This window comes from Neocloeon triangulifer, unplaced genomic scaffold (assembly GCF_031216515.1).
Source record: "Neocloeon triangulifer isolate White Clay Creek 2 clone unplaced genomic scaffold, ASM3121651v1 ptg000001l, whole genome shotgun sequence".
NCBI classification, from domain to species: domain Eukaryota; kingdom Metazoa; phylum Arthropoda; class Insecta; order Ephemeroptera; family Baetidae; genus Neocloeon; species Neocloeon triangulifer.
In genome coordinates, this window is record NW_026775544.1 from 4,463,056 (window position 1) to 4,480,661 (window position 17,606).

At 35.5% G+C, this 17,606-nt stretch overlaps 2 protein-coding genes across 2 annotated transcripts in view; both read right to left on the bottom strand.

Annotated features, from left to right (window-relative positions):
• LOC132196131 (cytoglobin-2-like) overlaps nt 1–17,606 on the bottom strand; it is a 32,278-nt gene that overhangs the window by 8,350 nt on the left and 6,322 nt on the right. The window contains exons 2-3 of the mRNA XM_059618577.1: nt 14,524–14,628; nt 6,324–6,444 (exon numbers count right to left, since the gene is read on the bottom strand). Coding sequence (XP_059474560.1) covers nt 6,324–6,444; nt 14,524–14,628 — 226 coding nt within the window. The remainder of the gene's footprint in view (nt 1–6,323; nt 6,445–14,523; nt 14,629–17,606) is intronic.
• On the bottom strand, nt 11,089–12,465 carry LOC132197437 (chymotrypsin BI-like). The gene is made up of 7 exons (XM_059620733.1): nt 12,370–12,465; nt 12,251–12,311; nt 12,022–12,190; nt 11,804–11,970; nt 11,647–11,751; nt 11,456–11,592; nt 11,089–11,389 (listed from the first exon to the last, which is right to left on the bottom strand). The coding sequence occupies exons 1-7, from the start codon at nt 12,406–12,408 to the stop codon at nt 11,216–11,218; spliced, it is 852 nt and encodes a 283-aa protein (XP_059476716.1). The 5' UTR covers nt 12,409–12,465; the 3' UTR covers nt 11,089–11,215.

Below are 17,606 nucleotides of genomic sequence, written 5' to 3' on the forward strand. Positions count from 1 at the left end.
ATAAAAGATCTCTAGCTTTGTGTGCGTTCAAAAGAGCGGCTGGCTATATTATTTGGCCTTTCATTTCGAGCTCAAAAGGTATGAGCTGATATTCTCATATTTTCCGTTTTGAGTACGGCCAAGTCGGGCTAAAGGAATCACCAAAATTGCGTTGTACAGGAATGCCAATAAAGTACATTATTAAATATATTGCTGCAGATCATTTCGACTTATCATATCGTTCTCAGAAATCATTCTTCCAGTCATGTGAGAACTGTCAAAATGTCAAGAGTCACAAAGACTCACCGTATTTACCATAAAGGTTAGCTTACATTGATTGGCTCATTAGGGCTGATGATTTGATGCCTTGCCTTGGGAAATGAATGTAAGTATACTGCAAGTTTTTATACCAACGATATATTTATTAAATTTTTTGGTGGAAAAAACTAATAGAAAAACTGAATTATACTGTATTTTTTTACACTATTTTCGATACTGGATAACATTTTCATTTTCATTTATCAAAGAAAAGAGGCCATTTGTAAGAAGACCAGGTAAATGATCCAAGAAAACTTTATTTTATTCTAATGAATGTCTTTCCCCATTCTAGTCAATTTTCTTTATTACATTTTAATTTAATTGGAACTTCTATTTGATCTGAAGAATATTAAATGAAGAAGGGAAGCTATAAATATATTTAAAATTTCACTGTTGAGTGAGTGACTTTTTATGAAAAAGTTTCTTTAGAAATTGAGAGCAAAGTATAACAATGTTGAACTTTTTACAAACCCATACATTTATAATGCAACTTATATTTTCAAGAGAACGCAAGAGAAGTAAAAAACTTGACAATTCTTTGGAGTTAGGAAGTGGAAACTGAGGTGTAGAGCTGACACTAGTGTGCGTTCAGGCGGAGCAAAAGCAGAGAAAAGACATTAACGAGGGCGGCTAGAAGTAAGAAGTGTGCTCTCTGGAAGGTTAAATAAATAAGTTTGCGCTTCTCGCTCTCTGGTAGTAAATTAATGGCTGCAAACAAAAACGGACAGAGACATAAAAAAGAAGAGGGAACGCAATTTGCAATAAATAAGAGGGGCGAAAGCTCTATCGCCCTTTTCTTCATGCATTTTTAAGCATCTGTTACTCATGAGCAGCGTTCAGAATAAAAATCTATTGGGTCTAAAATCAAAATGTTATCAAAAAATTTAAAACAATTATTAAAAGCAAGTACGCCGAGAGCATCTCTGCAGTGCCGTGATCAGATAACGTATTGTGTACGGAAGAGCTCTCTTTTTTTATTTTCATCGCGAAAAATCAATCTCGCGGTGGCGGCATTATTTCTTAAATAGGGAGGAAGGTTTCCAATCTCCCCTAATCGGATTGCAAGGATGTCCTGCAACAAAGCCAAGACGCAAAGGAAATCGATGCCAGGCAACATGTTTCGTGCACTTGCAGCATATAATTATTAAAGAACCAATAATTAGTCCACGCACGCTACACGTTAAACCTATGGATTATTATTATGGCTTACGTATGGCGATTTTAATCAAGCGGCGGTCAAAAACATTCCGTATAAATTTGGGTTGGTATTTTTGAGTTGTACGTTTAGTATATCAACTAAAATTCCTGGATTTCAAAAAGGGAGTCGCCAAATTATTCATTAATTGAAAGTACTACTTTTGTAAGATTGTTACAATATTTTATAAATAATCAACTACCTTTTCTGTAACAATGATTAAATAATATTAAGAAAAAAAAATATGATTTTCATCTTTTTAAATAATAAAAATATGAAAAAAAAATTATTATTGGTAGACACAGACTTTCAACATGTTTCAGTAAAACAGTGGAGAGAAAACAAGAAAATAATATAATTTTCTTGATTTACAGTACACACTCTTCCTTTACTTTAAATTTACGTTCAATGCAGCATATTATATATTTTTTAATCTACACAGAAGTTTTTTGGGTTAAAATTTACTTGCAAATTGTTGATTTAACTTCTGAATTTTACCATTTTGCAACGGCCAATTTATCCCATTTTTTTAGGTGTTTGATGTTTTTCTCCTTCAGCACGTCTCCTCCATTCAACTGTCATCGCTTTTGTTTAGGCGAACGCCTCACTCCGTAGATGAGAAATACGTGTTTGTGACGCTGAGGCGGGCCATATCGGCCCGATAATGGCTTGCCACGGCTGAATGATTGATGATGCTGGATTGAAAAATCCTCGGAGCCCCAAAACTCAAATACGATAGAGACTAGCAACAGCCTTTGTGTGCTATTAGGGCCTATCTGCGGCACTCAATATCGACACAGAAGCCACCTCAGATTTCGCGATACACATCTTGGTGCAGGTGAAACGTATGTAGCTCTACACGCCCTTCGAGTTTAAACCCTTAATTTATCGAGAGACTTGAGAAGCTTCAAGCCAAAGCAAAGAAATTTTCTCTGTCGTGAGTGAAAAGCTGCTAGGACATTTTAATTCTTGGTGTACTAGATTTTTAATATAACGTACATTGGGGGTGAGTGGGACTCAACTGACTGAGATACGTCGTCAGGATTTGCAAAATTTTTAATTGTGTCTGTTTGAGGAACTATAACTCTTTTGCAGTTTTTGAATTTCAATCATTTTGTATTCTAGAAGCACATAATTATCTTTTTTTTTACTAATATCAGAATCAAACATGTGAAAAATTAAATTGTCAGGGGCTGCGTGTAAAGAAAATGAAATTTTCCGTGCAACTGTTTACTATTTAAGTATAATTTTGGAAATTTCTGCCCCCACGAATGGGGATAATTGACGTCTGGTTCCAATAATAATCAAATTTGATTTAATATTGTGCTTCCTAAGATTGAAAATATTAACTACGGTCACAGGCAACAAATCAAAATATGTAGTAGTTCAAACAGACGCAATTTAAAATTGTTTAAAATGCGAGAAAATCTACGTCTAGCGTAAATCCTGACGACGTTTCTCAGTTAAAAATCTTTTTAATTCAAGAGGGAGCAAGACAATTTAATCTTTAAAAGTCTTGTGGTCACTCTGGTCGTCATATTTGTGAACTTTGAGAGCAGCGAGTTATGAAGTGGCTCTCAAAGTCTCCCAGGGCAGATTGGCTTTGACTCTATGAAATGAAAAGTCGGTACTTCACTCTCAAGAGGAGACGCGTTCATTGTCAAAAGTTTAAATTATCTCTTCAGAGACAGATTGAAAGTGATTAAAAGGTATAAAAAAAGAGTCCGCAAGTAAAAACCATGAATTTAAAATAAAACAAAATTATTTCATTCAAATCAAGATAGTTTGAGTTATATCACTCTTCAATTTATATATTTCAATTTCTTAAAAATATTGAAAATTAGTTGGATATTACGTGCTGGACTTTACTTGACAAGGAAAACAAAAAGAAATTTTTTAGGAAAAAAAATGTTAATTAAAGTATTTGGGTTACAGAAATTGTCCGAATTCTATTTGTTCAATGTGAGAACTTTCCCATCACCAATATATTGATCCCTTTTATCAGTAAAACTTTGTGTGCGTAAACTTTTCCAATGCTGAAAAGTAAGTTGATTTGTTCGCACTAAATGAGTTCATTACTTTGCAGCGGCAATCAAACGCCGTTTACACAGGCTTAGAGTTCATTCTAGATTCTAGGAAATTGGAAACTGTGTAGAACAGGAAATTGCCAAGTTACACAACCGAACAAACTTCCCATTTAAATATCTTAAGAGGGATTCCTGGACTATCCGTCGGCATTAATTAACGGACAATGGCTTCGTGAATTATTCAACACACTCAACGACAGAGATGATCTGGCGCTTCCTGGGGAAGCATGCGAATTAGCCCAGCCAAGTTTCCACGAACGAATAATCTAATTTCTGCGTTGCATTGATTATTAGCCACATTTTTGGTGGCGAGTTTGAGAACAATGGACAAAGTTGCTTTTCATTGCGTCCATTTATCAAACAATTCCGAATCGCCGCACGGACGCCGGCCAATCGACAAGCGGGCTTTGAACAGAACAATTGAAAGCTTGATTGAGGACACACGTAGGTGCAAAAAGAAAAATTAATTTTCGCCTATGGATGGAACCGGTGGCACTGATTTGGCCCGTTTGTATACAGCGAGGGAAGAGAGTGATTGAAATGGGTGAGTAAGCCAACCAAAACACGAATTTTTCGAACATCACTTTAGTTCAGTATTTTCGACGAGGACGAGACACATATTTTTTTGGTTGTTTAGTTTTACACAGACTATATTTTGGATTTTTTTTACCTTTTCGCCAGCAGAAATCTTGACAATATCCGATATCTTTTATTATCAGTCCCACCGTAAGTTTTAAATAGAAATAAAAATATGATTTCAGTTACAGGATTAAATCGAAATCATTCATAATCATTTAAATTTTTTTTTATTATTAATTATAAAATTATGATAGCAGAAAAATCCGCTCAATTCTTCAGTTTAATTAATTTTTCATATATATTTTTGTTCAATTAGTTAATAAGATTTCAGTAAAACTATATAAACTTTCTTTTGCTAAAATTAGAACAGTTCTGTCTAAATATGTTAACAACTCTTATTTATCCTCAATAGCGTACTCGACAAAAAAATCCTTGATTATAGTTTTCTCAAAATGCCAAAGTTCACGTAACGATGTCTGTTTTTTTCTCTTTTCTTTGAGAGAAGCTGCCAAACAGCATGTATGTATTTGGATTTGTATTTACCGTGAGAAAGGAGGGAAAGCTATGAGGTGTTTATGCAAATCTCTGTGACGCAAATAACAATCTTGATGGTAATTTTATTCATTCAGCGGCCCGAAAGTGCACTCGAGCAAGCAGGATGAAAGAGGGAGGACGCCGCCGCCACCGATTACGACAGCTTGTCACAATGGGGAAAATAATTACCACGTTGCGTCGCGTGGCAACCCGCTCGACAGCCTTGTTGCGCCGGTTGCATATTAATTAAAACGCAGGCGGCGTTGTTTTTCCCATGAAAGAGAGTTGCAAATAAAAAGAAATGTGACAGACGGATTGTTGAATGTCGTGCCTTTTTGCATTTCTCGTGTGTCGTTCCGACCCACGCCGGTTCATCTCTAATTTAATTTTCTTCTCTCCGCATTCGTTTCTGAATATAAAGAAACACGTCACAAAAGGCCGTGTTTGTATACATATTTATGAGAAACAGTAACTCATTTATTCAGATTCTATTCTGCATTAACTCAATACTGCTGAGCTATTTGCAATTCTAAAACTATTTTTGTAAGTAAAAAATATTACTTGTATCATCGCTTGTCTGTAAGGAAAAAATGCCCTTTCCAGGCGTGGATTTATCTCTCGATCAATCTCATTTCCAGTTCATTACAAACGAAATCCCCCGTCGCCTCCTTCCTTTAATATGGACTGAGACAGGTCCTAAATTCGTCGTGAAACTTTTCTCGGGGATCTGCAAGTGATTGGAATTCTGCGATTGGCATTTTCGGGATTAAGCCCAATCATTCTTGTTACTTTGATGCGCCTTGAAAGTGGCACGTTTTTCGTTTTGTGCTCGTTCAGGCATTGCTTGCTTCAAGTATTCCCGGATGGATTCGTTCAGCTCGCGTTTGTTCGCTTTCCCATTTAATTAAAATCGCACAACGGTTCAATTGGACACGGCGTCAAAGGCAAAGAATTTAATTTTGCCAACTATACAGGCAAGGGATTTAAATTTGATCCAAACAATTGAAAATGTAAAGCATCCTTCAAAGCCAGTATGTAATAATTAATAAATGCAAAAGTAATTAATAACCGACACTAAAACTACATTTTTTTTTAAACGGCATTTCAATGCAACTCGGTTTAAACAAAACGCACTAATAAAATGTCATACTGTAAACATTATCGATAATTACTTTTATAATTTTTTCAATTTCTGCACACAATATTTATAGCTGATTTATAGGAATGGTAACAAAACAACCATTAAATTAGGTGAATTTCAAAAAATAAAATCAACTTGGAGAGATAACATTTTCGTTTTGTTTATTGATTTCTAAAATTAAGAGAATTGGATCAAATGTTTAAAAATTAAATGTTTGTGATAACAATGCTTTAAAAGTTGAGCGCAACGTAAATATGGCCCAAGGAAGATAACTCGTGTGCTATTGAACGCACTAAACGTAGCGTTTGGTTTAAGTTGCTCTAATTACTAAGGCACGCCCCTACCATTAATTAAACCGTCTCGAATTTCAAACCCTTGCCAAAAAGTATCGCTTTCGCGCCTGCTGTCGACCAAGCCAAAGCAAATAAGCAGTGATGGATCTGCATTTCGGAAACGAAAGGGACAAAAACAAACATTCATTAGTACTCACGTCCACGTAGTTAGGCTTGGCGCCATAGAAGTAGTGCTTCTGGCCGAGGTCTCTCAGCAGCGCCTCCAGCTTTTCGGGCTCATGGATCCTGGCGATCGCCTTTTGCACAAACGCCATCACCCTGCAGAGCAAATTTTAAATATAATGACTCAGGCTACATTATAGCCTGTTTGTCAAATTAATTTCTTTAGGATGGAAGATTTTTTACCAATACTTAAAATACAAAATAAGTTCTTTCCCTTTTTTTATTGACAATTTTTTAATTCTTTTCATCAATCACTAACCTTTTATAAAATATTAAAAAAAAAATTAAAAATTATTCCATAATATGATTTTTTAGGTGCTAAAAAAATTGATTTTTTTTATATTTTCTAATTTAAAAAATATTGAAAACTTTTACTTAATAGTTTTTACATTTTTACTATTTACATTAATGCACATTAATGTTTATTTGTTTAATTAATCCGTAAAAATTTACTTTCCGACGGAAAATGTGTAAAATAATGGGTCACTTAGTTTGCTTATTTAAAATTGTATTAGCCTATTGTAAATATGGTTGATTTTATTCTGTATCAAAAATGTGCATCACATCTCTTGATTTCAGCTGAAAATTATATTTTTCGAGAGTCCTATGCGACGTAGAAAACAGGTCGAATGATGTGAGCCTAAATGACCTCGCATCACTCATTGTCACTGAGCTCGAATTAATCAAATTAATATTTGACGACCAACTGACTCCTCTTCTGTTGGCCCATTCGGCAATAATTATTGCTCTCTCTGCTTTGACGTTTTATTATCTCGCTGAGACTATCTAAATGAAAATCGATCGCACGTGGCTCGAGTTTCACTTAACTGCTTCCGCCGCCGGCTCCTTTGATGGGCAAATGAGCTGTGGATTTCTCATTTTTCTCGGCGCGCGCGAATTAGCCGGAAATGAGAGCGTTTCTCGCATCCCTAGCTCTTGTGTGTGCCCGCAGCTTTTAATGATCCCGCCCGCAAGAGACAGAGAGCAGGCAGTGCGTCACGAGCAAAAATAATGAGAGTGGAACATCAATTTTCTCTGCATAATGACACTAGACTTCAATAACGTGGGCCGTCAGTACTCAGAATATGCATATTTTTCAAAAAGTCCCGGTTATCTTTTAAAAAAGCATTTAATAATTACCCTAGTTCACTTCAGATTACATACAAAATAAATAAATAAATAATGCATAATCACTTTGCTATCAATTATATTATCAATAATTGGGGGATATCCACATGCTAAATTAACGCCAGCAAATCCCACAAGAAAGTTAGCATGTGAATAGCCCCCATTATTATTAGTTTTTCTTCTTAGTAAATGTCTGCATAATATTTTAAAATATCAATCCTCTTTTTCCAACTGAAGCTATGCTTTTCTCACTTTAATATATTTTATTTTATTTTATGCACTTAATGAATTTTATACATTTTTGAAAAACTTGATCGAAATTGAAACTGTTGAAGACTGTTTTTTATCATCATTATTGGAATGAATCGAAGCGAAGAGACTTTTTTTGTTATATTTCTCTTTTTACTACAGGTCACGTTCATTATTTTTCCACTATATTGTTCATGAATGTGTCTCTTTGGAAAAGGCGTGACACACATTTTCCTATCTGCGGCAGAGACATCCTAACTCATTCGATAAGTAAAAGGGAATTTTTTTTGTGCCTAGTTAGTTATCTGCAGCGACAAAACACATTCCACTGCGTTATTCAGCGGTGCGAGGGAGGCTGTTTGTTTTGTTCGCGCAAGGCTCGTTTCAACGCCAGGAGCCAGAAACAAAACGTGTTAACGCTACTTGTCATCCTGTCACAATCTTGACGCAAAACAACTAATGGCTGGAAGAGCCTTCTGGGCTACTTTTTTCCCCAGCCCTTATTGTGTTTTGCCTCGTTGAACAGACGGTAAATGAAAAGTGGTCTAGAAAAGAAATTGCGCGTCGTTCCTAGTCACTCAAAATGAAGTAAACTAAAAAATCTTTCATGTCCGCAAGAAGTTTTCAATTCACTCAATATAAAGTCCTTCATCCCTCTGGATATGTTGACGTAGAAATATAAAAATATAACATATAGGTTAGAAAAATTGGTGTGTTTTTGGCAAAAAATAATGTTAGGTTTTTCCTTCAACTGGAATGGTGGTGAAGTAAAAATGAGAAAAATACGAGATCATTTAATAAGTAAAAAAAATCAAGTGTTATTAATGCTGCATTCAGCTGTAATTTGGTGTTAATTTATTTAATAAAAGCTATTTCTTTAATAACCGTCCGGTTATTTGAATTTAAATCTTTATTACATATAGTGGGTTGTTAGTTTAAGGTGAAAACCAATGGGGAGAGGGGGGCGCAACAATAGAATTTCGTTTGCATCGGTGCATTATTTTTAGCAAATCAGGAGTTCTACTGACCAATGGCTCTAGCGGCCGGTGCGTTCTTCTTTGTAGGAGAGTGTGCTGTGTTTTGGCACTTTGTTTGCTAGTTCTTGTCTCTGTGATCCCAATTAAGGAATTCTTCTCTTTTTTTTGCAGTAATTGTGTTGAAAATCATTTTCATTTTATTCAAATGCAATATATTGAAATTTATTTAAGAAAAAATTATTATCTCCATAACTTCAACAAATTAATTTGTTTATTTTTCTTGTGTAAATATGCACAGCCAAGATATGCATTCACCCCCATAACAAACATTCTTCTCGTGTGTTTTTTACATTTTGTTTTTAGTTTAATTTTGATGCATGTTTCAATGTAAGGTTTTGTGTATTTCATTGTATTGAATGGAGAGTAAATTTAATAAATAAAAGGAGTGGCACCGTTTCTGATTGGCACGCAAACAAGGATGTTTGATCTGCATCAGTGCATAATTTGTGAAAAATGCCGGTTTTTACTCAAAAATTTAAGTTCAGAAGTATGTGAAATCTAGGCGTTTTTGTTTTTTAGTGATTAATAATTTCTGAGCTATTCTTTCATCATCTACGACATTATTTTAACTGTTACTAAATTATTTATATTAAAACAAACGCTCGGAGCAAACAAAAATATTACGTTGAGCTGGTTGATACTTTTATCCATGAGCAAAGCCATGCAATTTTCAAGTCGGCGTAAAGCGATTTATCGCGTGCGTGCAAGCTGCTTGCTCTGTGTCATAAAATGTCACACAACGGTCGTTTTGTTCTGTTCCACGCGATTGGGGGAAAAATAGTGACAAACAAACACCCTGGCAAATTCAATGAAATCTGCCGGCGTGCAGGGTAGTGATGTATCAAAAGGCGCAGAGGCAGAGGCCATCAGCCCGAGAGCTTTCACGCTTTTAAGCAACCACATATCATCTCTCCAGAGAAATTGCACAGAAGCCGCGAATCAGGTCAGGCCGCACACATGCAAACAAGCTTTTCCAGCAATTTTCCCGCCTCCCCAAGTCTCCAGAGGCAGCCTTCTGCTTTACTTATGTATAACGTCCTGATGGATTAAAGGGCGCCTCTCCTGTTAGCTTTTATTTTTTAATTGAAATGAACACAAACTTTCGTGGCTGAAATCAATTTGCGATACAAGAATTTGCACACCTAAAAGGATTTTACAGGGGCCCATTGAAGGTTTATATTTTTTTTCTTATGGTATCTTAATTTTTTAAAGAAGTAACTTGCCTTGTTGGTCGAATTTAGTTGTATTTTTTTACGTTTCAATGCTTTTTGTACTTGTGGAACTCCTTGCTAAATCCTTAGATGTGCACATTTTGCAATCACAATTTCGATTTCTCTTAAATTATTGATGAATGAATAAATATTTTAAAATCATCACCACACATCTCAAGGTCAGACTGTGAAGAACAATCTCAGATTTTTTTCTTATAATGCCTTGTAGGGTTTGGAAAAATCGTACACGTATTATTTGAATGTCACTTTGGGAATAATACTGTACTTCAAAAGTCAGCAAAAAGATCAAAGACATTGTTTGACCTATACTATAACTGTCCTCTTGTGTGCCACTCGGCATGGCTGCCCCTATTGAGCCGACGAATGAGAGGCAACCTGGACTCAATTTGCATCGAGTAATTAAAAGTAAGCACAGAAGCGCGCGTCGCTCGAATTGGAATTGCCACTGCCGTTTCTCATTAAGACCCTTTGCCATGGAGTTGCTTGAAATTGGCCTTGGAAATCAGAATTTGCAATTCAATGCGAGCAGAGAACGTGAAGTGTATTGCTTAAAAAGCTGTTAATTGTTTAAAGGCAATTAATTGAGTCGAATGTTTTAATGTTACTTATAAAAAAAAATCAAACTGTTCAAGAGTTCTCAAAGATTTAGATTATTGAAAAATTACAAATTTTTAAAATAAGTGCAGATTATTAATCTCTGAAGACTATGTTATAATTTATTTTGTCGTGGGCTGTCAGTATGCACAAGTGCAATGGTCAGAAATTATTATACTTGCAAAAGGAGAAATGCACTTAGTTTTTTAAATTTACTGTCAACAATTGATTGATGTTTCCCCCGCCATAAATTTCATTCAACGGAACAGGAAAAGCTGTTTTATTAATTCAATGATGGACGTATTTTGAATTACAACTGGTCCCCATTTTTTATTAGTGTGGAAAGTGACCAGTTTGGTAGCAACTTTTCATTAAGTATTAATACAGCATGAAAAGTAATTAAATAACTATTTAATTAATTTTACAAGCTTTTTATGTTGCAAAACAATGGCAATTAAGTAAAAGTAAAATAATTTTATTGCACCAAAAATTGCCAAAAACATACGGATTTATTGAAAACTCAGTTGACGGCATAAAAATTATTTAATAAAACTTGGACAAAAAAGTGTATATTGCTAATCAATTTTGTTTCATTTTTACTTTTTAATCAATTAGTTTTTTCTGCCTTTAAGGACGCATAGGTATGCCAGTTGTTGAAGAAATCCAGGACAAATAAAATCCGGTCCTGACAAAACCTTGCGGCTTTCCTTGAATGCAACTCGAATAAACAAAAGCCACGGTTCCGATTTGCGTGAAAATTCCATCCGCCTCTTGATAAACCATTGCGCCGCCACTGTCCCCCTAGCAACAATTATTAGCGCAACAAGCTCTAGTTTGCTACATTTGAAAATCTCAAAATCTCATTACGTGGCAAATGCTTCGAGGCCCGGTGCCACTCATGCATATTATTTCTGTCCTGATAAGCGATCCAAACGTTTGTTTGCACACTGTGCTGCTAACAACGGTATTGTTGGTCCACATCAATTTGTTACTCGGAGCAGGATCTTCGAATGAAAACAATCAACTTAGCTGATTATAATTTAAATCGTTTCAAATACCATCAGAAGTTTTTCCAAATCCGCTTACATAAACTTTAGTTCCAACAAAAGCTGAGGTTGATAAAGATTTTTTGACCAACCGAATCGGTTTAATGTAAGGATATTCTGAATTTTTAATTCGGAAATATATTTCAATTAAATTTTAAATGCATTATACTGGTAATATCCAGCGGTGCATCAAATTTGAGCAATGCTAGATCTGCCCAATCCTGAGTTCCTGTGTATTTGGGATTTACGACTTTTGTCTTCACTGTTAGCATCACCGAGCCTGGTTGTGTATTCAACCGGTCCGTACGTCCCAAGTAGACAGAAAATTGAGGATGCCTTTCATTTTATTCAGATTCATTTTTTTTAGAATAATGTGAAAATTTCTACCAATAAACGCAGTGGCCTGCGGTCATGATCCATTGGTTGCTTATCAATGACGCTCCACAGAGATTTGTAGCATCTGGAACGATCAGAGCGTGCCAAGGAACATCTCCTTGATTAGCTTGAGCGCCACCAACAATTTGCTTGTTTATTGAAACAGTTGTTGATGATATATCTGCCAAAATACTAGCTCATGAAGAAGACATTTATGTATTAAAATATTTTGTAAATTCACTAGTATCAATTTTCATCCAAACGGGTCCACCCTTTATTGGCCCACCAAAAGCCAGTTGGCTCTATAATTTGTATTTTATTGAATCAAGATATCAATTTAAAATAAATTTGATCTAGTACCTCGTCGCACAGAAGCAACAGATATAAAGCAAGAAACATTTTGCGTTCCCACTTGCAAATGGGAAGTGTGTGCCGGTTCTCACAACTCCGCTCTTTCTGATGGGTGGTTTCAAATATTATTGCGCATTTAGCCTTGAAAATTCCTACATCCTGTGTCATTATTAAAAGCCAAGCGTCATTTTTCGAAACGTTTCTTCTGCAAAACTCATCCAGTTGTGTTGCAAAAGCGCACGTAGTCCATCATATTTTAATATTTCACTCCGTTTTGACACGTTTATGATTTTCTGGCTCTTCCGCTCCTGCGAAATCAACGCCTATATGAAACTAGGTTAAAACGTCGTTATTATGTAACTTCATTATTATTATTATTTTTTTTTGTTAATCATTATTTTATTATTGAAAATTATTATTCCTGCTTGAAAATTTTCAATAAAATTTTGTTTCTTTAATTCTATTAGTGACCCATATTGGAAAAAATAGTTTGGAAAATAAGCATTATTTGTTTAATTTAGTAATTTAGTTTACTGCTAATTATGAAATCTATTTGATTTTTTGTGCTCAAATGCCCATAGTATTATTCATATAATTAATTTTTTATGATATCTTTATTTTGTTCTTAGAAAATAATGAAAATAGGGTTATTTAATAATTCATGTTCATTAAAATATGCCATATTGTTGTCTGTTTATTTTTTTCTCATTCAGTATGAAAAATTGATGGATTTCAGCCACTGTTCTTCCTTTTTCAATGCAATAGTTGACAAATTCAACCAGTTTAATTCATATTCAAATAGTATTTTATAATAGACATGTATAATTTTTAGGGCTTTTTGGATCATCAAATAAATGGAGCTAAAAAATCACGACTCTCAAAAGGTTGGGGAAGCTTGCCGAAAACTGGCATGTGTCACGTAGAACCCTGTGATTAGAAGCTCTGACACAATTGGTTTAATCTCGAGAGCGATGCAGTTCTTTTTCTGCTCTCCAGATGAGCGGACTAATCTGTTGCCGAGCCGTAACCTCTACTATTATTGTGCTGTAGTGACCAACCCCATCCCCTCTCAATAACAAACACGAAGCAGGCGCAGATCAATGTGAACAATTTCGGAAAATCTTTATTTCTTAGCTCGCCACTCTCACATGACTGCCAGGGAAGCAGGATTGCAGTAGTTGAGGCTTTTCTCACTCAGTAAGATTAATGCTCTCGTTTCAGCAATTAGCTCGCACAATCTGACGGAGTAATTTACTTAAATGTTGCCTTAAAAGATGTAATCCTTTAATTTTAGTTGAATAGCTTTGAAGGACTAGTTTAATTTGATACTTCAGTAAAAAAATCCAATTTTTACCATTGCTATACAGAAAAAAACACAACGAAATAATTGCATTAAAGAGAACGAAAAAACGAAAATGGATTAAAAATAAAGTCATCTACAATCCTCCAGTAAAAACCCTTAATGTAGAAACGATGCTAGACACAAACTGACGTTTCAACAATCTCAGATAAGCTTCAAAATCCGTTCAAATGCACAACGGCTGACGGAATCAACATGGGTCGGAAGTGTGTAATCTGGAAGCAGTTATCAGTATACGAACAGCCCTGTTTTGCATCTCCTTTGAGTGAAGCATACACACACGCAAGTGCATTCTAATGGATCCCCCAAATTTACTTGGCGGAAACAGAAACTAAAATCGAGTTTGCACACGGAAGTTTGCTGTGTTTAGTGTGAGCACAATTTTCCTCTTCCTGTCGCGAGGGCAAATCCCTGTGAGAAAATCGCAAAGTGCTAAGTTGCGAACATGTGCGCGTCTCTTTGAGACAAAGGCGAGGAGTGACATTCAAAATCTCTCTAGTACCTTCGCCAAAAGTTTTCGTTTCATCTCGCATTCTGTTTACACCTTTACCTAGGCCCGAATTAGTAAATTGGATGGCGTGTTTAAACAACAACTGCATCCAGAGGTGATGAAAAATTTACACCAGCATTCGAGCGAAAAGCCGCTATATTGAGTTTCTTCTCTGAGTTAAACTTCATTTAATTGCAACTAATTGTCAAGTTAATGCAGAGAATTTCTTTTCTTTAAAGAATTCTCTTGTAAATTTCAGATATTGGGATCAGGCAGGCTGAAGCGAGAGCGAACGAATTGATTATCTGCTTACCTTAAGGCGTGTGCTTTGAGTTGTTTGCTCTGTGACAGCTCCTCCAATGCGACGCCGTTGAACGGCAGGAAAGTTTCCTGAACGTCGGGGTGCGTCTCGAAGAGGCTGCAAACATATCAAGTGTGTCAATTTTCATATATTTAGTTTAATTAGCACAAGCGCAGAGGCAGCTCAATTTTAGCTACTTCAGAAAGGGTAAATATATGATCTGGCATATTTTTGAACGTTGTTTGCGTGTTTTTGCTTGCGTCTTGATTTTGAATTTTGAGAGAACATTAATTTCAGATATTTTGTTGACGTTGCGAAAACAATCTAACAATGTATAGTTAATGAATTTAATAAATTATTTAGGAAATGTAAAGTGAAGTTTAAACGTGGAAAAATTATACGCCTAAAAGTACGTTGATTTGCAAACAAAATTAAATAATTTAATTGCAATTATTATTAATCAAACCACCACGTTTTGTTTCATTGTTCATTTAATGTTTTAAAAGATATCAATTTTCATGATGGAAGTTAATTTTGATGAGCAGAATTGACTTCTTTTTGCAATAAAAAAGAAAAAAAAATCGTCAAAAGTTTTTAAAAAGTCCTAAATTACTTTTCAATTTAATTATTATTGTTTATTCTTAACAAATAAGTCATAAATGAAATGGAAAATAATATGAAGAAACGGCAGCACTTCTGGCTAACAAGTCGGCTCTAAAACGCGAAGCATCAAAGGTCCCCCCTAGGGGGAGTGCCGGAATAGGGCCGAAAAGAACAAGGCCGAAATACCGGTGCAAACAAAATAGGAAGAACCGATTTTTTTGGGAAATCACCGGGATAACCGTGTTATGTCAACCCGCCATCCCAATAAGAAACGGGACGCCTCGGGTCTCAGGACACACAATTTTTTTTATCATCGTCCTTATATAAATCAAAGAAAGAAATATCTAAATTATTTAATATGTGGTGGGAAGGAACTTTTCAGTTTCCTGGTTTTATTTATGGTCGATATGCCGGAAATACGTGAACCAAAAACTGACCAGCAGACTTGAAAACTCAAATATTAAGGAGAGCTTTTGCAAAAAAATGGCCCAATTAATTTTTCCCTACATTAATTAGCATTGAATTTTTTATGTCAGTTCCAAGGAGATATAGTTAAGACAAAATGAATTTGGTAGGAGACCTGAATTTTTGAAATTTAAATTTAGCATTGTTATGAGAATTTCCTAGAATTTATTTATTTTTTCTCAAAATTGGCTTGACCAAAATTGATAAATTGATTTCAAAAAATCACGTTCACACCACCCAAATTCAAATCAATAGGTCAGTTGACATAAAAAATTTACAAGTTAAAGTGATAGGTTTCCTGGACAAATAATTTCTTGAAAGATCGTGTTTTCCGAGTTCACATGCAGTATGTTTTTTTTTTTTAGCTGTACAGCAACGGCTGCGCATCCCAAAATTATGTTGGTACACGGCTGCCGTCAGAGCCATGGGGCCTTATGGCTCGGGCGGAAGACATCTTTTTTTTTTGGCCAACATAATAGAGCTGATGCGTGGCCTTTGCTGTACAGGAGATCAATTTATCTTCATCTTGTTGTCCCCCAAATTTCTGTGATTTTGTGATTATGTGTCTCGCCCAAAATGAAGATTTTTTTTGCGAAGTCTTGTGAAAAATCAATTTTCATCTATTTTCCATTGGGAATCGGCCGCATGACGGATTTTGGTATTGGCGCGCAAAGGATTGAATGTTCGCTGAGCTGAACGCGCTCGCGGTTATCGGTTATTTTTCAGCTTTCGGCCTTGTTCCTTTTCGGCCCTATTCCTTTTCGGCCTTGTTCCACTTAGCCGTTTTCGGCCTTGTTCTTTTCGGCCCTATTGCGGGACTCCCCCCCTAGATGGGCAATTTGAATGGTGAGTTGTAAGTTCCATGTCATCCATGATTATAGGGTCAAATGAACCCTGTAACAATTTTAAATTTTGAAACAAAATTTTTACTTTAAAATTATTAAAAATTTAGTTATGACTGTAGAAGTTCCCTAGTAAGAACTAACATGCTTTCAATGACTGAATATGATATAAATTAGTCCTTTGAAGCCTGTTTCAAGCCATAAGCGCCTTCAAGTTCTAAACACATGAAAATGGAATAGCTTCAAGTGTTAAACTTTTCATGAGAGCTTGTAAAGTCGCAAAGGTGTGCAAAGCAAGTCAACTGTGATATGACGTAAGGACGGCGGCCTTTAAATATAAATCTGAAAAGCTGACGTGCAAAACGTGGAAATTTCCAAGAAAATATGTCTAATTAGGCTTTTAGCGCTGACGTTTCCTTATGGGTTTAGAACGCAATTTTTCGTCTCTGTGAACTCAATGAAGCCGAATTATTATTTTTTTTTGCCCAAAAATTGTTGATAAAATTATTTTGATTTTTTTGCAGTGCTTGCAAATTTATTTACAAAAGTATTTTTTCCAAAACTTTGTCAAATTAATTTGTTGTTTATTTTTCTTGTGAAAATAGGCACAGCCAAAAAATGCGGAACAGGATATTATTTTCGTTATACAAACAATGCAAAATGAAAAAATGCATCGATACGGGCTTAAAATTAAAACATAATAACGTCCTGTGCTTAAATTTTTTTCGTGGTAAGTTTTGTTTGCAAATTTACGTTATGAAGCAAATTTGCAAATTGTTTCAATGCAAGATAAAAAATTTGACAATTTTTCAAAATTTCACCCTCCCACTGCCGAAACTAATACCACTGACGGCGCTTCCAACATGAATCATGCATGAGTCGCTGAGGCAGAGCATGATTTATGTGTGGGCAAACGCCAGTGAGGACGATTAGCACTAGATGCTAATGACGTCGCGGTACCAACGAGGTAGTTTCCATGCAAATTTCGCATTCGGATAAGCGCATTTGGGAGGTCTTTGCGAAACCGCAGCCACCCCAGCGACTGCAACTAGGCGCCTAGGCGTAAGCCACGGCATGTTCTGTCACACCGCTTAATCGGTCTTTGACACCCTTTATTACACTCAACTTTTCGCACTGAACTATAATAGGAAGCCAATCTATTGTTAAAAGCATTTGAGTCTTCTA